The 27,260-nt window shown below is 37.4% G+C and overlaps 1 protein-coding gene across 2 annotated transcripts; it reads right to left on the bottom strand.

The window, feature by feature from the left end:
- Positions 1 to 497: 497 nt before the first annotated feature.
- KRT222 (keratin 222, type II) lies at positions 498 to 8,200 on the bottom strand. 2 transcript variants are annotated; one of them, XM_012660853.1, is made up of 6 exons: positions 7,949 to 8,188; positions 4,809 to 4,937; positions 3,860 to 4,080; positions 2,193 to 2,269; positions 1,870 to 2,005; positions 498 to 1,463 (listed from the first exon to the last, which is right to left on the bottom strand). In XM_012660853.1, the coding sequence occupies exons 2-6, from the start codon at positions 4,911 to 4,913 to the stop codon at positions 1,235 to 1,237; spliced, it is 768 nt and encodes a 255-aa protein (XP_012516307.1). In that variant the 5' UTR covers positions 4,914 to 4,937; positions 7,949 to 8,188; the 3' UTR covers positions 498 to 1,234. The 2 variants fall into 2 exon arrangements, with proteins under 2 accessions (XP_012516307.1, XP_012516298.1); XM_012660844.1 differs by having other exon boundaries at positions 1,097 to 1,463; positions 8,031 to 8,200.
- Between the last annotated feature and the right edge of the window lie 19,060 nt (positions 8,201 to 27,260).

The following is a 27,260-nucleotide window of genomic DNA, read 5'->3' as shown; positions in this document are numbered from 1 at the left end:
CTGGAAAAAAGTATGGTGAGTTGTACTCAACCATTTTCTTTGCTTAGAAAAAAATTTAATAGCCTATAAATTTCTAATATCTTAAAACAGGTATTTATTATTTAAGGTCTTAAAATAAATACACCTGTATTAAACAAATTAAGTTGTTTTAAAAACTTTGCAACAATACATCACTTATTCACAAATATATTTTCTAACCATATTTATTACAGTTCGAACAATTTAAAAACAAATCCTGCAAATACTCTTAGCTTAGATAACAATACTGTTATCTTAGTTCACATAAATGGTTGCAAGAAATATTAATATTTATAATATTTCATATAGTATCTTATCTAAGGCTCATAGCAAATATTCTAATCACATTTAACTTTGCAGATGGAAAAATTGGGATGATGAGAGGTTGGATAAGTGTTCTAGTAACTATAGTAACTACTTTTTCAATTTGCTTTTCATGTTTTGTTTGTGCAGCTGGCCTTCTGATTTTTTTTTGTGGAGGGGACACAAACTTTAAAATTTTTTGAGTAAAGTAACTCTTCTGGAAATCAGATACTGATTATAAAAAACTTTCAGCTGTATGTAAATTAACTTAATTTTATTTAATCATCAAGTTAGCCTTGGGGTATGTCCTATAGATTGCTCAGAATTGCTCATGGAAAAGAACTCTTCTTATTTTTCTAAGTGTACAGATGATTGTCTCAAAAGGAGAAATCCTGGTTAAGTGAATAGTGAGTCCCCCTTTAAAAACATGTTTATAATTGCTTTCTTTTTTTGAGTAGAACAAACTTTTTAGGTTTAACCAGTCATGGAATAATGGTGAATAACTCAGTGTGCCTCTTAACACAATGCAATCATATCCAAACAAACTATTTTTTCCCTGGGGTATTCAGCCACTGAGTAAAATTACAAAGACTTGACTAAGCCAGGTTAATGATACGTTCCCTGATAAAATTTCAAGGGAAAAAGAAGACTATCTGAAGAATAAATAAAATAGAAACTGTACTGAATCTCTCATTTTATTTTTAAGCTTCTCCCCTCTCCAAAAAAATATACATCCATAATTCGATTCAGAGAAACTTTGTTTCTTTTTTTTTCCTCTGAAGAGAACCACACATTGATGATAACATTTTCCATATGTACTCAATAACTTATATTTGGGACAGAGGGGATCAGCACGGCCCACCTTGGTCCATCCTATCGTTATTTTCAAATCAAGTCAGACACTATCTTTGGATTAATTAGCTGCTGATGGAGGTTTGATAGAGGGGATACTGCATGATCTTCTCATGATTAATCTGACTTCTATATCTGGTAGATTATCCTGCTTAGTCTGTAAACACCCTTCATCGGTGGCTGCTAAATGAAGATCAAATCGAAGAGAAACAGATTTTTTCCTTAATCGAGGGTTATCTTTAAAGAAGGAACCTTCCCATTCTTTAATAACTTCATCCACTTTCTCTGTCCTGCAATGATAAAATAAACCTTTTTATAGGAATGAATATATTAGAAATATGTGGTATGTATTCCATATCTATGAAAAAATTAAGAAATTTGTATAATTTATAGTTTGCAGAATTTATAATGTATATACTTTAAAAATCATATGAATATAATTCCTAAGGAATTCTATGGAATGTCTCTGCAGGAATTCTCATATTTTTAGTGTATTTTTAGAAGAAATGGTGAATTAAGGATTGAGTACTCTTCCATCTGTGTTTACATATATTTTTATGTCAGATTAAAAATTACGGTATATTAAAACTATGTTTGGAAACATTCAAAGAAAATTGATTACTGGGATTACTCAATTGAAGTTAATTTCTTTACATATGTTTATTATTATTTCTCAGCCAAAGTTACTTTACTTACTGAATAGTGCCATGAGCTTCAGTGCTCTCCTTCACGATATTTCCATTTAATATTGCCTGCTTGGTCACTGTTTCCACTTTTTCATTCTCACACTTTTGTGGGACTTTCGTTGAAAAAGATATTTCATTTATGATGGCTGTGAAAATGTTATTTATGATATATTAAATTACAATGTTGTACTGTTCATAATCAAATTTTATGTCAAACTTTTATTCAAATATTGCTTGTATTTTGCTACTTTAGAATATTTAATTTCCTTGTACAGTAATCCCTGTAAATGGCACTTCACTTTTCAAGTTAGTTTGTTTATATCAGAAACTCACCTGATGGTAAAACAAAACCAACTCTACTTGTGGTAGGTTTTTGGTCTTTTTTCCCACCTTGGATACAACCATAGTATCTGAAATTGTAAAGAATTATATTACAGCAGCAACACTGTATTAGCAAATCATTGAAACAAACAGGAGAATGGATAAACTGTATTCATAGAATGGAAATAGTATTTAGCAGTGAAAAGAAATGAACTAAAGCTACACTGTATCTTTATGGATGGATCTCCTAAGCATAACATTGCGGGGGAGGTGGAGAAAGTAAGTTACAGCTAATTTTATAAAGGTTAAAATAACACGCAAAACAATTCCATACTTTGTTTAAGGATACACACATACTACTTTAAAGGAATGTATGAAACTAATAAGTATCAAATTCAGAAGCCAGGTTAGGTGAGTGGGAAGGATGAGATTGGGAAACGTGGTTTAGGTGTCCAGGGGAACTTCAACAACATTGGAAACCTTTTACTCTTTTTTATCTTTTTTTGGAAACATTTTACTTCTTAAACTGGGGGAAGTGGGTATATGGGTGGTCATTATATTTTTCTTGAAATTTTCTTATATATCTTAAATATAGCATAATAAAATTTTAAGAAGTATTATAGGAATATTAAAGATCATTTTATCAACATCTTGAATGATTAGGAATTAAAATTCACAATGATTTATTTTAATATGTATAGTTACATATATACATATTGTGTTATATATACATGTATACATATACATTATGTATATGTATATATATATACACACACACACACACACATATATTTGCATAGCACTTACAGTGAGCCAGGTATTGTTTTAAGCATTTTACAAACATTAACTCATTTAATGCTCACAGCAATCCTACGAGGTAGGTAATATTACTATACCCATTGTACAGATGAGAAAATTGAGGCACAAAGAGGCTAATTAAACTGCCCAAGGTCACTGAGCTAGTCAGTGGTATATTTTTAATTAAATTTATATTATTCAAAGATTTAGTAAATATCAAGATTTATTATAGGCTAAAGTTGTTTCATCTAGTTTTGCAGAGGACTCAGAGTTCTGAAATAAGCAAGAATAAAGATTTCTTCTTATGGGAACATGGAGAATTGCAGGTTTTGTCATGCTTGGAGCTATCTGACTTTATAAATGATTGTAGATTATGATGTATGAATTAGTAAGAATTCCTCTTTCTATACCTTTTCTTATCAGGACATCTGGAAGTCTTGTAATGATGACCCAGAATGATATTGCTTTCCATATTGCAATATAATCACATTATTATTATTATTCTTTTGGTGTTTGATGTGTGGGGTGAGCCCTTGCAGGGGTGATTGTGGTGATAATATGTGAATTTTCCAAGCTAATCCTAAAAGAGATGAATGGCAAGGAAAGTGAGAAAGTTAAGAAAGGTCATTTTGTAGTGATCCAGAATTATTTACAATTTGCTCTAGCTGACTTTGGCTATTTGGTTCCTAATTTTAGAAAGCTGGGAAGTTCTTCCACATGTTCTTTGCAATGTATACTAATCCTATTTTATTGTCTGAGTTTAGTGAGTACACCGTGGTGATGATGGTTTCTTTAGATTTAATTTCTCTGACTACATCAGCAATGACATAAGCTGTTTTGTATTTCTGGCCCCTTGTCGTTAACTATATGGAATTAGGTACCTGATTTCTTCCTTTTCTAGGAGGCGGCGATAAGTTGCTATTTCTTGTTCTAGCCTCATCTTCGTGTTGAGAAGCATCTCATGCTCTTGAAGCTGTTTTTCGATGCCGCGCCTTACTTCCTGTAGCTCTTTTTCCAGCCCTTCGATCACTGCCTCTAGGTCTTGCAGCTGCATCTGGTAATGCTGCTCACTGGCATGTAGGGAGTTTTCAAGGCCCCTTTCCTGTTTTACATAGATCTTCATCAGTCAATCAATAACACAAAATGTGTTTCTAAAACCTGATCTGCAATGTCTTCATTGTGTTCTATCCTTTCTTTAAAAAGGTTGCAAGAGTTGTATCTCACTTATGCAAGAGGTGTTTCCTTACAGCTTTGTGTGACCCCATGTTCAAAAAATTTATATTTTATATACATAACTAGAGAGAGCTTACTATAATTCATAGAAATCCTGCGATAATTCCTATGCCCCCCCAATCCTGCAGTGTGATTAACTTATTATCACTCTGAGTTATTTGATTTTTAAAATAATAAAAACATAGTATATTGAATATGAAAGCCAGAGCAGACTGCTTATAAAAGACATTTTAGGAAAGGACTTAAATATTTTTCTATTAGAAGTCTCAATGGCATGGATAAAAGAGTCCCCACTGATAAGACTTCGGATAATAACAAATACTCTGCCTTCCCATTTCAACATTTAGAGAACCCCAGGATGACAAGCAAGTATCACTTCATTTTTACAGGTGTGAACTAAACCTTGGATGAGTTGATAACAGCCACTGCTTAGTGGAGGAAGGTGGGTGGGTAATTTGAACTAGGATCAGGGATAGAATTCAGTGGCTTTGATTTTCAGTTTCTCACTGTAAAGTAATGGATGATATTCCTTTCCCTCTCGTAATCAAATAACATCTCGGGTCTTAATGGGATAGTTACTTCTGAGAGCATTCTTACCACAGCATGGAGAGATTCAATTTCCACTTGCAGGTGGTGCCACTGGCGTCGGGCTTCCTTGAGTTCTGCTTGAGCCGCCTTTAAAGCCTCCTCATCTTTGTCCATTTTTTTGCTTATATCTTCTTCTAGCTACAAGAAAGCCAACAACAACCATAACAAACAACAACAAAGAGCATTCTTGAAAATGAGATGTTCAAAAGCATTTATAGAAAAATTGTATAGGAATCAAATTATTTTTTTCTTTAAATTGTAAGATTACAAATGTGTGTCCACATACCTAGTTACCAATTAGTTAAATATGTGGGCAGGTCAATTGCATTCTCAGCCTCAGTTTTCTCTGATATAAAATTATTCTCAAAGTCCCTTCCAACTATGATAACCTATGAAATATGGAAAAGTACATCTATTTTAATGAAAAGAAACAGTTTGCAGGACCTCAATTTGTGACCTCTGATTCTTAGCTTTCCATTATTTACGGATCATTAAGGAAGAAGATTGAAAATTAGCTGCTATTTTCCCTTACATTTTCTTGTAAGCTGCTTTCTAAAAACAGATAAATAGTTATGCAACCAAAACTGACTGATTCTGAGTGTGTAGACTGGGAGTAAATACTGCTAGAAAGTATATTACTGGTAATGTAGAGAATTAAGTTGTCATAGGCATTAAGGCTCTGAAACAGACTTCTGTATTAAGAAAATCCAGTGTTGATTTACCTTTTTCAGAATGATGTTTTTGGAAGGCGTATTAATTTTGGGTATCTGGGGTAACAAAAATGACATCTTTAAAGATTGTGGCTAAATGTCCTCATATTGAAAAACAAATGGAATGTTTTATATTTAGCTTTAAATGTTTTTATGCTTATGTTGGAATTAAAAGAAAGTATCTGTTGACAGAGTTTTCAACATCTGGCCCCAAGAACAGTAGGAATAATGTATAAAACTAGTTGTAGTATTTTGAAACAAAAATCACAACTTTTTTATGTTCTTATAAAAATACAATTTAAAAATTAAAAAATTTAATTTGCACAATAGATTTTTTAAAAAAGGAAACATCAGAGTAAATGAAAGTCTATGAATAAAGTTTGGGGGAAGATATTAGGGAACAAAATTTATATGTTACTTTTGGTTTGTTGATCATTTGTTCTTAGAGTTAACTTGGCAAATTCATACAGCAAGCAACACATTACCAGAGCAACTACAAAAGAGTAGGTAAAGAATTTTGGAAATATGAAAACATAAAAATGCTGGTATCTACTGGTCTTGTGGGTTCCAGGTATGGAACTGGCACCTAAGCTTGTGTGGTAGCTAGATTCACAAGATCGCCTCCAATGAACCACATCTCCCAAAATTCAAGTCCCAGTCTGGTCCCCTTCTACACTGAATCTGGGCTGACCAGTGTCTTGCTTTAACTGGTAGAATGTGGCAGAAGTGAGACTGTCCCAGTTCTAGGCCTAAGCCTTAAGAAGCCCTGACAGCTTCTACTTCTATGCTTTTGGGAGCCCTGGGCCAACATGTAAGAAGTTTGAATATCCTGTTGGTGAGATCATGTAGAGAGGTCAGATGGAGGGAGAACCTGAGGCTATATGGAATGAGAGAGAAAGAGGCCCCGTTGTCCCAGCTGAGCGAGCCTTCCAGCAATCCCCTGCCAAGGTGCCAGACATATGAGTGAGCCACCTTGGATGTCCCAGCCCAGTCATGCCCCAAGATGACTGCAGTCCCAACTAACATCATGAGCAGCACAAGACTCTCTCCCATTGAGCCCCATCAACCCACAGAATCATGAGAGAGAATACAATCAATGGTCACTAAGTTTTGGGGTGGTTTGTTATACAGCAATTTGTAACTAAAACAGCTTATGTTTCTTTATTTTATAATAATTAAATAACCAGACTTTCTCGAATTTATTTCAGCTAACTTTCCAAAATAGTTGGGAAAAAAATCCTCTAGTTATATGTTAAAAAACACTTTAAACACAACTGTAGTCTTGTTTTTTCATTTGAATTTACTCATTTCAGTATTGTGACTTGTAAACTAAACTTATATTTCTACTGTTGCAAATTATTTAGTTTATATAACTTTCAGAAATTGTCATCTATTAATTTTTTCCTTATCTTTGTAAAAGGTGAATGAACTATTCCAACACTTGAATGTCCCAGTGACTTTGCTTAATCTAGGATACTGACCAATTTTTATGAAGGCTGAAAATATTACTCAGTGGTGAAATTTATAATGTTACTAAAAATGAGTTGCTAATGGAATAAAGGCCTGTGGTTTCTTAGCAGTATTTTTCTCTTTTGGTGATGTCTTTAAATAAACTTTTTGCTGTATTTGGTGTTTGAAATAGAACTTGAACCCAGATATGATAGACACATTTAAAAAAAAACCCCTAAATTTCTGAATTTTTGTTTCTAAAATATTTGTTTTTAAATTTGTTTAAAGATTTGAGAGCTTAATTAGTTGCTGGAAGTGACTGTCACTTTTAATTGATATGAAATTGGATTTAGCTCTTATCTAAGTTGGCTCTCTTTCTCTTTTAATACTTAAATATTGCAAGCTTTGAATCAGAAGTAAACATTTCTCATCTTATAGTACAAAAGCAAAAATCTATAATCTAAATGGAGAATCATTACCAATTTGGGGAATTTTGATTGTCATAATTTATATCATTGTTTCTGAATGCCATGCTCACATACTCAGATGATTTCTATTTATAACAATCTGGCATAAAACTGAACTCATTAAAATGATGATAGAAACCTTTTAGAAATCTTTTGCTTGGTTTTATTTTTAGAAAGTGTACATGATCATAAATCTTACTATAAAGCTTTTCATTTTAAAGATGTTATTTAAATGATCTCTATAAATAACTCCATAATATCTTTGAAGGGTATTTGAAATGCTTCCTTCCTGAAGAAAGTCTAAAAGAGGTTAGAGTGCACTATTTTATTGCATGTTGACCTCATGTTTCATTAATGATAGGAACCTCATAATTTACATAAAAATCAAATGCATCAATCAACATTTATTTAATGGTAATTTAACAATATAATCACAGTATTTCCCCCTGGAGTCCTAGTCACATTGCAGTAGAACCTAAATTCCTTCCCCAATATATGCTGCGTTGAAAAGGAAATACTGTACCTCAGAGAGGCCGGGACAGGAATTGGGTAGACATGGACTGTCTCCTTATTCTGGAAGGTGCCTGTCTGTATGAAATCATTACCTGGATCCTTGTTGAGAGCACCGTCTCTATCTGATTTCTGGTGAGGAGCTTTTCATAGTTTGCCCTGATCTCATTGAGTAGCTGGGACAGTTCCATTCTTTTCCCATCCTCCACCTTGGCTAACTGAACCTTATCGATAGGATGAGTCGCTGCGGCAGAGCCTGCTCTGTCTGCGCGGAGAGCAGAGAGCCCCGCGGAGCCTTAAAGATGCAGAGCTCCTTTTTCAGAGGCCAAGGAAATTCCCGTCTTTCTAATCAATTATGCAAATCTGCGGTAAACCCTTTGCTTCTATTGTTGTTGGGATAGTAGAAACGAAGGAAAGGAAAATAAAAACATCCCCAGTATTCCTGCATTAGTTCCCTGTAAAAAGGAGCACTTTGGGGGGAAAAGAGTTCATTTTTGTGGAAAGGAAATGGGGCAAAAAAGAAAGAAAATTATATCTAATTTTCCCAAAATATTGCAGGGAAATAAATCTGGGTCCAACCCATGATAGCTAAAATTTTCTTTTACAGTTTTCCTCACTGTTTGGATTCTTTAAATAGAAGTTCTGAGGTAGATCACTAGAATATGCTGTAAATCTTAAATATTCTGACAGTTATTGGAAAAAGCGACCATCGGATTAAGTTGGCAATTGTCATCAGCCGCAGGACCGCCCGACGATATTTCTCTGAAATGCGCGCTGTGTAGCTCATGGCGGACGCTAGCCTGATAGATAGAGTGTGATGTATTGAGGTGAATTTCTGAAGGCACGTCACAGATGAAGCTCTAGCTAGAGACAAGTGCTAATGGAGTATGAGAGCTGCAAGGTAACATTTCCAGTGTTTTAACAGGGTTGAAGAAATAAAAGCGTTTGGTCCCTGTGGAGGGTGTACCCACTGAGGTATGATTTACTGTGGGATTTCTCCTTCATTAGTGAACATATAGTTAATGACAACTCATTCCTGGAAATAAAACATGTGCAGCTCTTCTTACTTAAAAAAGCAGCTTCTTCTAATTTTCACAATCCCTGACATTTTGTGACCTGTGAAGATGAAAAGAGGGAGGCCAGAGGAGTTAAAGTGTCTTGCCCAAGGCCATGGTCATATAGTGATGTAATGACATCACTGGGACTGGAGCTCTGATTACTTGCCTGTATTCCACATTTTGCCCCGTCTGCCCCTGCATTCTCTCTGTCCCCACCTAAATTCCTTATTCAATCTGGCTAGCTGGTTGGTGGATGTTACCGAAATATTTTTGGGAATGGCTCTATCGTTATTGTTATGGGTAGAGTGGCTTGGCTGAATCCTACCTGGGGCATAGTTCACAGGGCCTTTACAAGTGTATCTTGCTCTTTTATTTCTGAATTAACTCATTTCTGGCCAGGCCAATCTGTGCCGGGCATTCCCACAGTCCCAAACAAAGCTGGCCCACCCACAGTCCCTGCTGAGAGGAGAGGTTCCAGGTCATTCCTGGACTCTGTCTAACCGGACTCACCCCTTCCCCACCTTCCCCACCCTCCCCACCAGTCACGACTAGACAATCCGTAGATTGGTCAGAGCCCTATGAGGTAGCATGACACGAAAAGCTCTGACTAAAGAGGGTCACCGATGATTATCTAGGCCAAACTGATTCTCTTTCTTGGTAATTGAGACTGAAAAATATGAAGAGAATTAGGCTTGGTAGTGGAGGAGAAGGAAGAAAGCAATGAATTCAATTCCTAAATTAAATTCAGGGAGCAATGAATTAAATGCTCCTTGCTACTTTAGGTAGCTCCCGCTAATGTCTGCCTAAACCACAGAGAGCTGAACTAGACTCTCTGGAGAGCCGTTCCTGGCAATCTGCCTTTTAAAGGGGTCTCCTAGGTATTTCTTTTTTTTTTTTTTTTTGGAAAAAGTTTGGTCCTGTTTGGCTGAAGTGAGTGCCGTGGCGTCAGCCTAGCTCACAGCAACCTCAAACTCCTGGGCTCAAGTGATCCTACTGCCCCAGCCTCCCGAGTAGCTGGCACTACAGGCATGCGCCACCATGTCCAGCTAATTTTTCTATATATTTTTAGTTGTCCAATTAATTTCTTTCTATTTTTTTTAGTAGAGACAGGGTCTCGCTCTTGCTCAGGCTGGTTTCGAACTCCTGAGCTCAAACAATCCGCCCGCCTCGGCCTCCCAGAGAGCTAGGATTGCAGGTGTGAGCCACCGCGCCCGGCCTCTTCTAGGTATTTCTTATGCACCCTAAAGCAGTGCTCTCCAATGGAAATATAACGTGAACCACAAATGCAAAACCACATACGTGATTTTCAACTTTCTAGTAGCCATATCAAAAGATATAAGCAAAAGCAGGTGAAATTAATTTTAATATTATATTTTATTCAACCTGATATATCCAAAATACAGCAATCAATATAAAATATTAACGAGATGTTTTACATTCTTTATTTTTGATACCGTCTTTGAAATCCCAAGTGCATTTTATACTTATAGCCCATGTCAATTTGGACAAACTGCGTTTAAAGTGCTCAATAGTCATGGGGCTAGTGGCTACTGGGTTGGACAGTGCAGCTTTAAAATTTGGGCTCATTCAGATGAGAGTTCCATGCCTGGAACACTTTGAATGCATACTAGATTAAAGGAAATAGTGCCAGATTTCTTTTGGGGGGGTAGTATTTAGAAAGGTATTTTACAAGCATGTGAGTAATGAAATTAACTATTTCTAGATCTCAAATTTCATTTTTCAAGGAAAAAATATTGCCACTTTACTTTCTAAAAATACTGTCCTTTATTTAAAAAATTTGTAATAATAGCACATAAAAGGCCATGGCACTTATAAAATTGAGGAGTCCACGCAATTCTTGGTGCACGAGCTATAGTTACAACCTATTATGCTTCAGAAATCATAACAATGCATAAGCAAGGGTGTCATTCTTATAGGGATTATCATAAATCCACTATGGTTATTAGAAAAGAAAATAATTGGAAAATGTGTTTTATTAATGGGAACAAGTTAGTCATAACACACCTCATAACGGCTAATTCTGTAGTTGAGGACCTCGGCTCTAGGGATATCTGTGACATGTCTGTATGTCTGCACATTGAAATCACTTGGGGAACTTTAAAAAATGGTGATGACTGTGTCCTCCTCCCAGAGATTCTGATTTAATTATTAATAGCTCAGGATGTGACCTGGGCATCAGGATTTTAAAAAACTCCCCAGGTGAGTCTAATATGCTGCAAAGTTTGAGAGCTACTGTTTCAAATGTAAGTTTTCTTCTGCTCATTTCTCTCTCATTCTTCACCCAGAGGAAATGGGTTGTTAGTACAAGTATCTGAAGTTAAGATTCCCACAGTTAAATATCGGCAAGTAGTTTGTGCTGCACTTGGTACAATTGTGAGTCCATGGGCTCAGGCAGTAAGACATATACATTGCTTGAGCTCCCATTCTATAGAGGATGTACATCAAATCTCATCAGTTGGGGCCCCTACCTTTTCTCCAAAGTGCTGCATCTGAGTTTTAGGGCAACTTATGTAATTGTGACTAGGAGGCCATGTTGTCCTTGATGCTATCTGTCCAAGGCTATGTTCACTAAGACAGTCATTATTATTTCCACCTGTCCCATCCACCTTGTTGGGGAAATATAATTAAAAGCAAAAATCTTCCCTTAACCCAGAAATCCTTTCCACAAAAGTAGGAGAGAAAGAAAACACTTTTATTATTGAATAAGCATTAAGTCAGTCTGTGATATGCATCACAGTCAACCTGCTGAGAAATTGCAAAGACAGAAGGAAATCTCATCCTTTTATATAGCCAAGTAGATACAATCTATTACATATATATTTTTTGAAGATAAACAATAAAAAGTTAGAGTAAGAGTACTTGACATCACCATTGTCACACATAGATCATCCTTACTTCACCTGGTAATTTGGAGTGATCATCTGCGTTAGCTACTTGGCCTTAGCCAGAGAAAAAACAAACTTCTCATATCTTTATGACAGGAGGTGGTTTTGTAACTTGGAGCAAGGCAACTGAGGAAGTTAGGCTCCTACTTTTCCACAGAAACTGGGAGACAGAAGTGCTATCTCTTTGATGTTTACATCTCAAAGAGATGGCTCCCAGGTCCTTGAGAAAGACATTCCTGGGCCATAAAGCTGACAAAAGCCTATCTAGTCCTTAAAAAGATTTACATGAATTTCCAAGAGAAGAAAAAGTACTTAACAATTAGAATTTTTCAAAAGCATTTACAATTAAATTCTCCCTGATTAAAAATTGTATTACAGAGCTATAGTAATCAAAACAGTATGGTACTGGCATAAAAACAGAAACATAGACCAATGGAACAGAATAGACAGCCCAGAAATAAATCTAAACATAATATGGCCAATTAATTTTTGACAAGAACACCAAGAGGACACAATGGGAAAAGAATAGTCTCTTCAATATATGGTATTGGGAAAACTGGATTTCCGCATGCGAAAGGATGAAATTGGACACTTATGTTACACCATATACGAAAATAAACACAAAATGGATAAAAGTCCTAAATGTAAGACCTGAAACAATACAACTCTTAGAAGAGAACATAGAGCAAAAACTTCTTAACATTGGCCTTGGCAATGATTTTTTTGGATATAACACCAAAAGTGTAGGCTACAAAAGCAAAAATAAATAAATGGCACTATATCAGACTAAAAAGCTTCTGCACAGCCAACGAAGCAATAATCAGAATGAAAAGGCAACCTACAGATTGGGAAAAATATTTGTAAACCACATATCTGATAAGGGGTTAACACCTAAAATTTATAAAGAACTCTTACGACTCAATAGCAGAAAAACAAATAACTGGGTTGAAGATGAGCACAGGATCTGAGCAGACATTCCACGAAACAATATATAAAAATGGCCAACCAGTATATTAAAAGGTGTTCAACCTCACTAATCACCAGGGAAATGCAAATGAAAACCACTACAAGGTATTATTTCACACCCATTAGGATGGCTGTTATCAGAAAGACAAGAGATAACAAATGTTGGCTAAGGCGTGGAGAAAAGGGAACCCTAGTACACTGTTGGTGGGAATGTAGATTGGTATAGCCATTATGGAAAATAGTATGGAGGTTCCTAAAGCAATTAAAAATAATAGAACTACCATATGACCCAACAATCCCTCTTCTGAGTATGTACCCAAAGAAGATGAAATCACCACCTCATAAAGATATCCGCATTCCCATGTTCGTTGCAGCATTACTCACAATAGCCAAGATGTGGAAACAACCTAAGTATATGTTGACTGATGAAGGGATAAAGAAAATACACACACACTGGAATATTATTCAACCTTAAAAAAGAAGATCCTGCCATTTTCCACAACACAAATGGACCTGGAGGACATTATGCTAAGTGAAATAAGACAGACATAGAAAGAAAAATGTTACATGATCTCACTTACGTGTGGAATCTAAAAGAAAGGGTCAAATATACATAAAGAATAAAACAGTGGTTACTAGGGGTGGGAGTGGGAGGAGGAAATGAGGAGATGTAGGTCAAAGGATACAAAGTAGCAGATATTTAGGATGAACAAGTCCAGATCTAATGCACAACATGAGGACTATAGTTATTAAAATTGTATGGTATTTGGGATTTTTGTTAAATAAATAGATTTTAGCTGTTCTCATTACAGAAAAGTAACTCTGTGAGATGATAGACATGTTAATTTTTTTTACTATAATAACCATTTTACCACATATATGTATTTCATAATATCATGTTGTAAACCTCAAATATACACAATAAAATTTATCTTTTTTTAAAAAAATAAATACTCAAAGAAAAAGGAAGGGAGGAAAATCTCTTTCCTTATTTTCAACAGAGAGAATTAAGCCTCCTATTTTTAATTTGCCTGTGTCCCTACAGCATCCAGCTGCTCTCTCCCACACTTCCTTCCATGCTTGAGGGCCTGAGAATAATTCTGATGCTCTGTATGCCGGTGGCATGGAAATGTCAGGTAGATTGTTTGTGGCTCCATCTGCCGAGACACACCATGCAGCCATAACCTATTTGGCTCTCGTCCCTTTCCTGGGGTTACGATCCAGGAAGCAGGGCACAGTTCTCCTAAATAGTTCACCAAACTCGCCTCCAGTTTTGCTGCTCTGCAAGGTTTCTGACTCAGAAGCAGGACCTGGGGCTCCCTCTTGAGGACCCAACCCCGCCCCTGCCTCAGCAATCCTTTCTCCCCTCCCTGAAGCTCTTCTATCCTTGAGGGTGGGATGGAAAATCCTGCTCTTACCACTAGAATCTAAGCGCCAAGACTGGCCTCGTTCACTGCTGAGTCACCACTTTCTAGCTCTGTGCCTGGCACAGAGAACCCAGGCAATAAATTTGTGGAGCATGAATGACATTTTTTTCTGAATATTTTGTGTGGGCCTCTTCATTTTAAGACCAAGGACTGGAAGACAGCTTTGCTTTTGTTTTACCCTCTCCTGAAGCAATGAACACAGAGTAACCTATTTGCTTGAAGGAGGTGAAGGAAGTGAATTACCAGGAAACAGACGAGTAGCTCAAAAACACTATATTGCCCAGGTTTTTAGTGTTTATAAATACAAGCCAATCAGACACACACCCTTCCTCCAGCTTGGTGAATTTTTACTGAGTGACATGCTAAGAGCTGGGTATTAAACTTTGGGGAGAAATAACATCTCTTCTAACCCATTTGTACTTAAAAAAACATGGCACACTCAAAAATTGAATTTTTGCTTTAAAGAGGGAAAAATGTTAAAAACGAAACAATGGATTAATTTATTTTAATGTAATGCATTTGGGCACACGGATTTCACCCTTTAAAGCACCCAATCTTATTGTATGCTAGGATGATAAATCGTAATCCGTTTAGTGTTTTGCCTGTCCTACATGTAAGTGTCGTGATCAGTTTTTATTCTAAAAAGCACAACAGATAGAATTGATGACGACATAAGTTTATATTAAGTGGCTTTTCCCTCCAGGCAGTTGTAAATACAAATCTTTTTTCTTCAGCTAGACAGATCAGTCCAGCTGATCTTTTTTAATAATTTTGGGTAATAATCCCATAGAGCTTGGATTTTATTTTATTTATGAAGTATTTATATAATTTCTTTAGCAGCTTAGGACATTGTGAGTCCCTCTTTTTAATTATGTGTGCATTTTCATAGGATTATTGATGCATAGTCAGCAAATAAAGGATTTTTTTAAAACTTTTAAACAATTGCTGTAAATGACAGGCCTTTGCTGGCTTGTCCCTTTTTTGTTATATTGTTGATTTTTCTACTCATAGGAGCAGGCCTCCACACGACATGGTTTAATCTTTTGTTTTATGTATCGGTTAAGAATATAATTAGATAAAGAGTTTTGTATGGGAACATGTGTGTCAGCATTTTTTAGTATGTTTTCTGAGTGCATGAGAAATGCTCACGATGCTTTCTGTGTGTCCTGCACATGCGTTTCATGTGGAGTGATTAAGCAGGGTATATTACACATGCAGTCGTGGTCCCGGCAGGTGCCAAATTCATTCTTTGCTGCTATAACTCAAGAGTAAAAAGCAGGGCAGTTTCTCAGTCAAGGACTTTGCTGTGGGGTCCTATTTTCTGTGGCATCTTCCAGATGCTTCCATGGTGCTTCCCCTTCCTACCTTGTTTACTGAGACCCTCCCCGTCCTCCAACATACAGATGCTTCATGCTCCAAAATGAGCTTTACTAGAGGGTGAGCCCATTTTGGGACACCAATGATACACAGTTTCAGTGTTTTACAAATACAATTCATGTTATATCATCAGCTTTGCAGACTATAGGCACCTAACAAAACTGTTCAGAATTCAATTTCCTTATCTCCATCCTATTTTCATCTGGAGATGCGTTAATTAAGTTCCAACCTTTGAAGTTATAGTTTGTAGTTGAAACTTTGCCCCCATCCCCCTGTCCCACTTGAGATACAATATTTATCTTTCCTTTCTGACCTTTGGGAGAGAGATCTTTGCTGGGTCCTAAGTACATCACCTTCACCAATTTCATAAGTATTCCCTTCACTCTTTCTTTCTTTGAAATACTGATTTTTCTAAACCTGCTTTCTCTAACTTATGACACTGGCCCTACCATCTTCTAAGTGTCCTAGGTACTCTAGTCTTAGTCATTTTCCCCAACTTAGTTTATTCTAGACAATTTAATCCCTCGTACTTGCATTTATCCTTTCTTGAATTTTCTATCTGTTGTCTTCTTTTTAAAATTTTACTTGTATTAAAAAATTTCTACTTAGGTCATCCTCACAGGCCTTCTGCCCTGCGCACCAATTTTTAGCATCCTGACAGTATTTTCCTGACACTTATCCCTTAATATTGCCCAAATCTTCCCCTGAATACAACTGTGAAATTTCTTCTTTTCTGCCTGAACTGTATTTCTCATTATATTATTCTGTAAACATTATTCACTGGCTTATAAGACCTATGTTTTCAGTCATCCCAGGGCCTTTCTCATTTTTAATTAAACTTTTTATTTGGAGGTAAGGGTAGATGCAGTTGTAGGAAACAGTACAGGGAAAGCCCACGTACCCTTTACTGAGTTCCCCAACGGTGACATCTTGTCAAAATATAGGACAATATTAGAACCAGGGTGTTGACATTGACACAGCCAAGATATGGTGGAACATTTCTATTGCCACAATGATCTCTTGTCAAGGGCCTTTTTCTCAGTGGTGGACACCACGAGGGCTGCAGAAGGGAACCAGACACTGCCCTCCTGACATCGCTTCAATGCAAGGTAGAAAATGGGAAATGCCACAGTAAGGTGCCTCTGAAGAGGGAGTAATTACCTTTTTATGTTTCTATTTTATTTTTTGCTGAGGGCTTCAGAAAAGGCTAGTAAGGGCAAATACAAATTAAAAATAAGAGGCTTAATTCTTCTTGTTAAACATAAGGGAAGAGATACACTCTTGTTCCCTTTTCTTAGAGCATTTACTTTAGAAAGCTAATAATTATAAATTTCTTCTCCTTGAAATGCAAGTAAATTTTTAAAAAAGTGAAATAAGGCTTTGCCAGCTTTACAATCACGGACTGCCTTTCACAAAAACTGGGAATCACCTCTTTGCAATATAAACATCCATGGAAAATAACAGTCTGGTTTCCCAGATTCTGTGGGAGGGAATGAGACAAACTTCAGCAGGCACTTTGCTCTAAAACTGCCTCCTCTTATAAAGACAGGAGCAGTTTATTTTCCCTTTATATAAAGCCCATTAACTAACATAAATTGCCACCCAAATTAGAATGAACTGTATGTGACAAATAGTGCTGTCAAGTCCTCTTACTTGGACACTGTTGTTTATCTTGAGAATATGCATGTAATATGTTGCATCTGCTTGGCTATGCAAAGGGTGAGCTTTCTTTCTGTGTTTGCAATCTCTTCGCGGATTGCCTGTAACTCGCATCACATTCTGGTTTAATGCTTATTAGATGCTTATGAAACTGTTTTCTTTCTCTTTTATCCTTGTAGAGAGGATTTCTGGGTTGAGAGATTTTGTTTTAAATTATATTTCCTTAATAGATTTCATGGAGGAGGTAGTGTCTGGCCCTGGCTATGAAGGATGGTGCATATACATGTTATAGGCAATATATTTAAAAATATGTAACATTTCTCACTTATAGTTTACACATGAGACCCTATTTTAGACAGGTGGCAGAGGGTTTGCCTTGAAATTAAAATTTTTTAAAAAAAATTGAGGTGAAATTCACGTAACATAAAATTAGCCACCTAAAAATGTACAGTTCTTTGACATTTAGTACACTCACAATGTTGTGTTACTAACACCTGTATCTGCTTCCAAACTATTTTCATCATCCCAATAGAAAACCCAACCCGTTAAGTAGTCATTCCCCATCCTCCTATTCCTCCATCCCCTACAAACCACCAATTTGCTGTCTGTCTCTATGGATAGCAGCATCACCATTGATAATAGCCAAAAGGTGGACAAAACCCAAGTTTCCATCAATGGATGAAGGAACAAGCAAATCTGTGCTAGATATATGCAATGGAACATGATTAAGCTGTAATAAGGATATAGTTCTCATGTGTTCTACAACACAGATGAACCTTGAAAACATTACATTAAATGAAAGAAGCCAGACACGAAATGTTCCATCTCTATGCTATATCCAGAACCTATTCTATGATTCTAATCTATATCAAACATCCAGAATAAGTAAAACAAAATTTTGTTTGATGGAACGTTTTAGCACGTTTGGGAAGACATTATATGTTAGGCTTTGAACCAACATCAGAGATGGTGTGGAGCATTTTCTGGTAAACAGAGCAGTAAAAGGGAAGAGGCAGGAAGTATTAATAGAAGAATTAGGGGCAGCCAACGACCGAGGAAGCAAGAGTTTGCAGATCCCTCCGCTTGGCTGTCAATGGCCACCCTACCTGAGCAAGCTCGTGACTGGGCAAGAAGCTTCTCCGACAATAGGGCCTGGTCCCTGCCCGGCCCTGGATATATGCCCCGCACCACTCTTGTGGCAATAACAGCCTCGTCCTCAGAATCAAACGCCTAGTTTAACTTTGCGTTTGCAGGGCCTGCAATACGGCACCAGCTTTGCTTTTCCCCTTTCGCCCTCTCCGGGAGCCTGCGCAGCCAGACTGCGCGGGCGGGATGCGGTACCGGGCGGATCAGGTTCACAGGTATGGCGTATTCTTGTTTGTAATTAAAGTGTATATGTCTCTCTGTATTATTTTTGCTTATTATTTGTCTTCACACAACGGCTTGAATTGTCAAATTCTATTTTCAGGCGTAAATGCCCTCTCTCTACCCAAAGTGGCCGTCTAAACGTGGCCAATCCGGAAGCAAACTCTGCACATGCCGTGCTCCCGTCCGCCTTCTCCTCGTTCCTGCCCCCTTTGCCTCCTTGCTTTTCTGCTCTCAATGTGGAGCCCTTTCTCTGGGCTGGTGTCTGCTCCCTGACAGCTGCTGGCAGAGGCGTCTGTTACCGTCTCCCCATCCTTTTCTGCCCTTGCTTTCAACTTCCGGGTCAGTCTCCAAGTATCCGAGCACCTTCCATCTGCCGGGCGCTGTCGCGTAGCGTTGGAGGCCGCAGTGTGCACTGCCCACGGCACACTCGTGTATCCACGGGGACCCCTTTCTAAGTAAGCTTGATATATAAAAACTGGAATCCCAGGAGTGATGCATTTGGGTTTTTGACAAAGAGAAATTTTACAAAAATAATTTTAGCTGTCCAAAAATATTATTTTTAATTTTATTTTCCCATAGGTTTCACAGAAGAAATAGCATCCAATCTTGACTATTAAATGAATAGCATTTACAATATATAGATTAACAACAATGCCATTTTTCCACAACCTGTAAGTGGGGTTCAAAATACTTGATAATTGTTTTCTCCTTAACTAGATTGTCAACTTCTTAAGGGCAAAGAGTACATGTTTTATATTTCTTTAGAACTTGACCCAACTCCATCTTCCCACCAGCCCTTTAGACTTAGCGTTTAGTTAAGGCTTCTGAACAAACAAATGAGTATCAGAGTAAACAGTCTTTTACCGACTTTGTATCTTGTCTTGAAAAGGAATTGATTATTGTTAAAGTTCTCTTAAAACATGTTTTGAGTTCTGGAAATGTGCATTGCAAGGTTTGAGTTTGTTTTGATTTCCCAATTGTACGATCAGGAGAGGAGTTGCTTACTTAGGGATTACTATTGAATATTTAGGATAGAATGATAATCTTTTCCTCTTGGGCGTGGGGCTATGTTCAAATTAAATATGCTAATACTGTACACCAGAAATTTTCCAGTTTAAGGCAACTTAATGGCCTTTATAGATCATATCATTTTTACATTAATATAATACATCTGTAAATAATTTTGAGCACTTGGAGAAACACTGGAATCTATAGTTTTTATTCTCACAAATCATAATCTTTGAAACGTTTCTAAATATCCGCAAGACTAGAGACTCATGCCTTCAATAGTCATTGAAGTTAGTGCTGTTTGAGAATTAGGAAAACATTTCCAGTTCTCTCATCTAGCCCAGATGGGCTAGATCCGCCCACCTCGGCCTCCCAGAGTGCTAGGATTACAGGCGTGAGCCACCGCGCCCGGCCTCCGGTTGTCTTTGATAAATCTTAGTGTTAAAGATTCAGTAAAACAGAATCCATCCTTTTTTCAACTGTATGATTCTATATGATACCTTTGATAGTTAAGCTATATTACCTTATTACTGTAAGTACCTTTGATTAGTTAGCAATCAATGTTATCTATGAAAAATCATCTGGTAGCAAGATTAAAGTGTGCATAATTTATTTTCTGATTCAGTGTTTAATACAGTTGCTGATTTCTTGCAGACTGTAGTCTGTAATGCTATGTTTTTTTGTGATACAGAGTGTTCTGAAATTTGTGAACATTTTTTATTTCCTTGTAATTTTGGGGGCTCCTGAATTTGACTTTTGCTTCTCTTTGGCTTCTTACACCACTGGCTCACGGTTAAAAATGAAAGTTTAATAGATTTTAAGGTGACTTTTGGCTTAAATTGCAAACAATTACGTTTGGAAATTTGTGAACTTTCTGAAATTTAGTCCAGCCTATATGACAAACAAAACTGTTGGCAAGGCAGGAATAGTTGATCAGTGATTCCACATTCTGCCACACCTTTTGCACATATTTTTCGCATTGCTGCCTTCAGAACAATTCATTATACTAATCCACCAAGCTTCAGCTCCTTAATTGTTTTTCTCAAATGTCTCAACTCACTGGCGGCTCAGTGCAATCTATCACTGCTGACTCCAGAAATGAAATGTGATGATATGTTGACATACTGGTGTCACAAGCTTGGTTACCCTCAAAAATCATTATCTTTAAAACTTCTCCAAGTATCTACAAAACTAATGACTCATACCTTGAAAGAGATGGTGACTGAAATCATACAGTCTTAGAATTAGAGAAATATTTTTAGTTCTCTTTGAGAAATCTTAAGTGTTAATCTTAGAGATTGAGCAAAAAACCAGAACTCAGCATTTTTTCAACTTTGTATGAATCTATATGATGTCTCTGATTGTTTAGCTATATTACCTTATTACTGTGCTTGCATTTTGTAAGTGATCAATAAGTGTTTTTTGAATTGAGTAGAGTTATCTACAAGACAGGCTTATCTGCATGATTTCTTTTTGAATATGTCGTGTTTTTTTGTATGTGACTCACTTGTGGAAAGCACTTCTCTGTTGTGGTTCTTGGGTTGAGATAATTCATACCTCAAAATATCATAGTTAGTTTTGAATTTCTAGATTTTTTTAGTTGTAAATTGATTTTATTAGTGCGTGCTGAAATTCTGATGTTTGTCAGTTGGCTAGAACTTTTGCTATGAATAATACATTTTCGTTGAAATAAAGACTGTTATGTTTTTTGTGCTATAGAGACATATATTGTACTGTAATTTGTAGGCAGTTGCCTATTTCTTACTCTGGTTTTCTATTAGATATTTCCAGTTGGGTGTTCCACTGTTACATTCGACTCAATATACCTGCAACTCGCCGTGTCATCTTTCCTTCTAGTTCTGCTCCCCCTGTCAACTTTCCAAGTTTTATTCCACCTTGAAATTTTAGAATTTTTGTTTACCCTGTCTTAACTCTTTACAGTCAAATAAACCAAATCTTGCCTCTCAGATTCTTCACTTCTCCTGGGATTATCTCAGTCCAGAAAAATTTCAATTTATCCTTAAATTGCTGCAGTAAGCTACCAACTTCATCTCTAGTCTTCATCCCCAGCACTCCTAGTCATCTTGCATACAGATGTCTATTAATTTTCTTATGCGTATTCTCTTCTGCAATCCTTGATAGATTACTCTAAAACCTAAGTTTTCAAGAGTTCCCTGTGATTTTTAAGATTAGTCTATACTCCTCAGAGAAGCTTTTAAGACTCTCCAAGCTGGGCGCAGTGGCTCACACCTACAATCCCAGTACGTGATTGCTTTCATAATTATCTCTTGGAGTCTAGGGAAATTTCTGTTATTTGGATGGAAATCCTCAACCCCTGTCCACATACCATACCTAACACTCCACACGTACACTCACGTTGATGAAACAAGTGCCTGCTGTGAGCCAGGCATGATGTTAGGACCCTGGGGACATGGGAATGGAACAGGTGCTTGAGGACCTGCCAGTTAGTGGGAGAAACAGATGCCTGATGGAGAACGACAATGCCCAGGGATGAATGCTCAGCCTAGACATGGCCTGGCTCCAGCACTACCCTCCCTTCTCCTGCTCAGGTGGCCTGGCTTGATCTTTACTTCCTCACTTGTCCTCCCTGGGCATGATGCCTGGCACTCCACAACTGTATGTCAAATAACAAATAAATAGCAATAAATAAACAACATGCACAAAGCAAGGAGCAACAACATCTGTGTGGGGCAGCTGAGGAAGTTTTCACAGATGAGGTAACTTTTGAGTTGGGTCTTGAAGAATGAATATGAGTTTGCCAGGTGGAGAAGAGGGGGAAAAACATTAAGGGAAAGAAAACATTACCATCACATTCAGAGCATTGGGCTCTGGAGCTAGAATGCCAATGTTGGAAACTTGGAAAGCAGCTGTCTTGGACAAGTTATTTAATTTCTCTGTGTCTCATTTTCCTCATCTGTAAAATGGGGATAAAAATAGTCTACCTCGTAGGGTCACAGTGAGGGTTGAATTAGTTCATATACGTGAAATACTTAGAGTAGTGCCCAGCACATAGTTGATGGAGAGGGGAAAGGGCTTGCAAGTTTAGGGAGCAGTGGGAGTTCAATATGGCTGTAGTTTAGGGTACAGGTGCTGGGCAGGGCCTGGGATAGTTGGTAGGAAAGGAATAGAGTTGAGTAGAGTGGAGCCAGATGGCAAGGGGGGGTGGTTGTGGGCCATGGTAAAGCATGTCTAGGCAGTGGGGGGCACTGAGCATGTGTTTGTAAACCACTGCAGTGATGTGCTCTGAATTCAAGAAGTGGTTCTGGCATCGGTACGGAAGATAGACTGATGGAGGTAGAGACGGGTTGCAAGAAAAACACAGTAGCTTTCCAACTCTTTTCCCTGCAACTCACAAGAACCAATACGCTTTACATCATGACCTCAGCACACAACACGTGCACTTTTATAACCAAAACTTTTGTAAAATAATATCCATAATTTATTAAATATGTTAAAAATAATGCCATGTATATTACTTAAAATAATATTTACTATCTCTAGGTAACATGTACTTTGATATTTTCCATTTCATTTCAAAATGCTGATTGCACAATGTATGCATATAAGAAAATTGCACATGCACCCCATAAATTTGTTTAAGTTAAAAAAATAAAAATGCTGATTGTGATCCAGTATTTTAAACTAATGAGTCACAAGCTGGAACTTGAAAAATAGTGCCTTAAACTAACTTATAAGCGTACACTTTCTTGTTTAGTCAACTTTTAGTCTTTAATTAAGCATATTTCTTTTTCTTTAGTTTATCTCCTTTCCTTCTTCACTTCCTTTGACTTTTCAAAGTAAACTCAGATGGAAATGTCTCCCCAACATTTTGAGTTGAACAATGTTGAAATGAAACCATTTAAATGTGATGTAGTAATAGCTTCTAAGACATTTATTATTATTTACATGGGTGTAAATTCGAAAGAAAAAAATTACAGTGGTATTTGGACAAATGCCTTAGTAAAACTATTCTACAACCAGTCTTGATTTTATGTGACTTTAACTGCTTAATGCAAATGATGAATTCATATATAAACCACACCTTTAGATCTTGGAATATACTGTTTCTCTGAAGAAAATGAAATAGAGTAATAGAAAATTTTACCCTTGATTTTATTTCCTATTTTTGATTCAGTTTCAAACTTATGACTGGAAAGAAAAATAGGATAGTCATACTCTTGTTTTGATTGTTTTAGGTATTCATAAAAACTGTAGTATCTGGGATGGTTTTTAAAACTCTACAGTGAAATAATTGAATTTTAGCTTTTTATATATATTTTAATTCATTCTGTTTTAGAATTAAACCACCCCAAATGATTATTAAACATATAAAAGGTTGGATAGAATGCGCTTGTTTTCATAGAAGGGAAGGTGGAACAACAGTGCCCCCTGGAATTTCAGTTAAGTTGGGCAAACATTTGTAGAGTGGTAACGCAGGAGACTAGGTAGGGGCTGGGTTCATCAAACAAGGCTTCCGTCTCTACCTTATTTGAACGGGGTATTGAAAATTGTAGTAACTGGCGGGGTCCTGTGGAAGTTTGCAGAGCCTTTGCAGTATAGCATTGTTGCATTTAGTTAAAGATGTTAATAAGAGCCACAGATACCTGTACTTATGCCTAGTTTTACACCTAGTTTTACCCCACTCCTCTTCTTCCCCAACTGGCATACCAGCCCTGCTCTTCAGGCAGGCCCTGGCAGGGCTCAAGTTCATCCTTCTGGCAGGTCTTGATGTCCAGGAGCTGCAAATAGCCTGTGGTCGTTCCTGCTCTCCCTCTCCCTGCGCTTGAAGGAGGTGGGGTTCCAGGGCACTGATTTTTTTTTTTTTTTTTCGAGACAGAGTCTCACTCTGTTGCCCGGGCTAGAGTGCTGTGGTGCCAGCTTCGCTCACAGCAACCTCAAACTCCTGGGCTCAAGCAATCCTTCTGCCTCAGCCTCCCGAGTAGCTGGGACTACAGGCATGCACCACCATGCCCGGCTAATTTTTCTGTATATTTTTAGTTGTCCAGCTAATTTCTTTCTATTTTTAGTAGAGACGGGGTCTCACTCTTGCTGGTCTCGAACTCCTGACCTCGAGCAATCCTCCCACCTCGGCCTCCCAGAGTGCTAGGATTATAGGCATGAGATGATAGGCGCCCAGCCCCCAGCGTGCTGATTTAAACCTGCGGTGGTGAAAGTCGAGTCTGGCAGTGGCCTTTAATTCTGTCAGGGTGGCCTCATGGGATGTTTCCTGAGGATGAAGTTTGCCCAAGAGAAAAGATGAAACAAAGACTTATTTAGGTAGACTAGTGCCAGAAAATGTTCCTGTTGTACAAGACATTTTCTCTCTTCTGTTCTAACCCTGTGTCTTTCAAGTATAATAAACCAGAGATAACCTTCCACACAAATGCCACATCTTAAGGGGATGAGGTTCCATGAGTTCACAGGCAGGAGAGTACCTCAAGCTCCATGTGTCTTTTGTACCTAGCTGCATCCATGGTGAGCATTTGCTTTTGTGGTGTAGGAAAATTCTGCTTTTTAAAGGTAGAACAGTGATTCCCAACAGGAGATTTTGTGTCCTCCTCCTCACACTTGGCAATATTTGGAGACATTTTTAGTTGTCACAAGAAAGGTGTGTGTGCGTAGGTACTACTGGCATCTAATAGGCAGAGGCCATAGATGCTGCTGCTAAAATTCCTACAATCCACAGGACAGCCATCCCCTACCCAAAGAATTATCCAGCCCAAAGTGTCTATAATGCCAAGGTTGAGACAGCCCGCTTTAAAACCTGACACTTGGTTGTGATGTATTATGAAAGTTTCAGGAAACTACTTGAATTAGGGTGAATCTGATCTCATTTTAATTCCCTGTAGAATTAATTCTGCCACCTGGAAAAATTTTTAAAAATTGATTTAAAAAATTTAGTTGTATAGAGTCATAGATTTTAGAGCTAGAAGGTAGGTACCTTAGTAATCACCAGCTCCCCTGTTTTACAGATTAAGAAAAAAATGAAGTCTAGAGATGGATACTTTTAGAAGAGTGACTTATCTAAGGTTACATAGTTTAGAGATAACCTGAGACTGAGACCAAGGTCTACCAGGTCAATGCAGAATATAGCAACTTGCTAATGTGTGATTACTTTAACACAAATTTCTCTATGGCTAAAGTGTGCTTCCCAGAAGATAAAGATGCTGCTGCCACTATCCCAGTTCCTATTCACTGCTCCTGAAACACTGGGGACTTAATAAATGCTTATCATGAATGATCTTATTTTTAAGTATAAGTGAAAATTGATTTTAAAAGTGAAACATTATTATTCAAGTTTAAATGGATTAAATCCTCATAATTAAAAAGGAGCATATATACTCCTTGATATTTAATGAAATCACAGCTGACTTATATGCAGATATTTTTTCCAGATTAATCCTCTTAAGCTTTCAGACAGGAGCCTTACCACCTACATGGAGATCGAAGCAGTGATCTCATTCTAAGCACAAGGTGAGCCAACATTTCCGTAAGGGAGATCTCATGCTGACCTTTGCAGTATCTTGGCTAATTCAGTGGCTGTGGTATTTGCAAAATAGGGCCTATTATGTACAGTTAATAATTTTGCTTCCAGATGTTTTTTCATACATTAAATGAAAAATTTCCTGTCCGAGTTACTAATCGAAAAAATCCAAGATCTTAGATTTTTCTTAAGAGCCTTAAAAAAATAAACTTTATTAGGGAAGATAATATTTTAGAAACATATTGCTGAGGATTCATGTGAAATCATACAATTTTCTGTGTGGAAAATTGGTTTATGGCATTTTCACCCAGGGAGAGATTTTTACGTACCACGGCTACTGTAGACTGTAAGTTCTATCTCCAGGGCCTAAGAAGTCGGCTTTGGTTCATTCATCTCAGTCTTAGTGGAAGCGGATGCATCGGCAGCAGCAGCCGCAATCTGCTGTTGTAGCACTCTGCTCTGAAATTCCATAATAAAAAGAGCATCATTTATCAGCGGAGCAAAGTTGTCCTACATTTTCCGACCTTGGATTTGCTTTTAGTTTACTTTGTTGTTGAACCTAATTTTAGCATCTTGGTGATTCTGCTTGGAGGTGGCTTCATAGTGAGTTCTCTTGTCCTTGAGGAGCTGGGTTAGATCAGCTCCAGGTGTGGTATCCAATTCCACATGCATGGTAGAGCCTGCAACGGCTGGCTGGTCCTTAATTTCCTGAATTGGAAACAACCCTCAAGGAATTCAACCATAATGGTAGGAGAAGTCACTTCATTTATTAGTTTTCTTAAACCTCATCATTAGATTCAAATCGAAGACAGGATTTATGTAAGAAAGAGGAAAGTTATGCTTTCGTGTATGGGCATGTACATCTTCAAGGCTCTTCTAGAGATAAGCTAACTCCTCTGCTGGAGTTTCAGTCTGCATTTCCAGGTCAGCCCTGGACAAAGTCAGGTCATGCAGGACTTGGTGCAGACTGTCAATGTCACCCTTGACACTCTGGTATGGGGTCAGTTCAGTCTCAAACCTGGAAAAAATTTTTAATGCTTTCCATGGTCAT

Source organism: Propithecus coquereli, unplaced genomic scaffold (assembly GCF_000956105.1).
Source record: "Propithecus coquereli isolate 6110/MARCELLA unplaced genomic scaffold, Pcoq_1.0 Scaffold119, whole genome shotgun sequence".
In the NCBI taxonomy this organism is placed as follows: Eukaryota; Metazoa; Chordata; class Mammalia; order Primates; family Indriidae; genus Propithecus; species Propithecus coquereli.
This window is presented reverse-complemented; position numbering and strand designations above follow the sequence as displayed.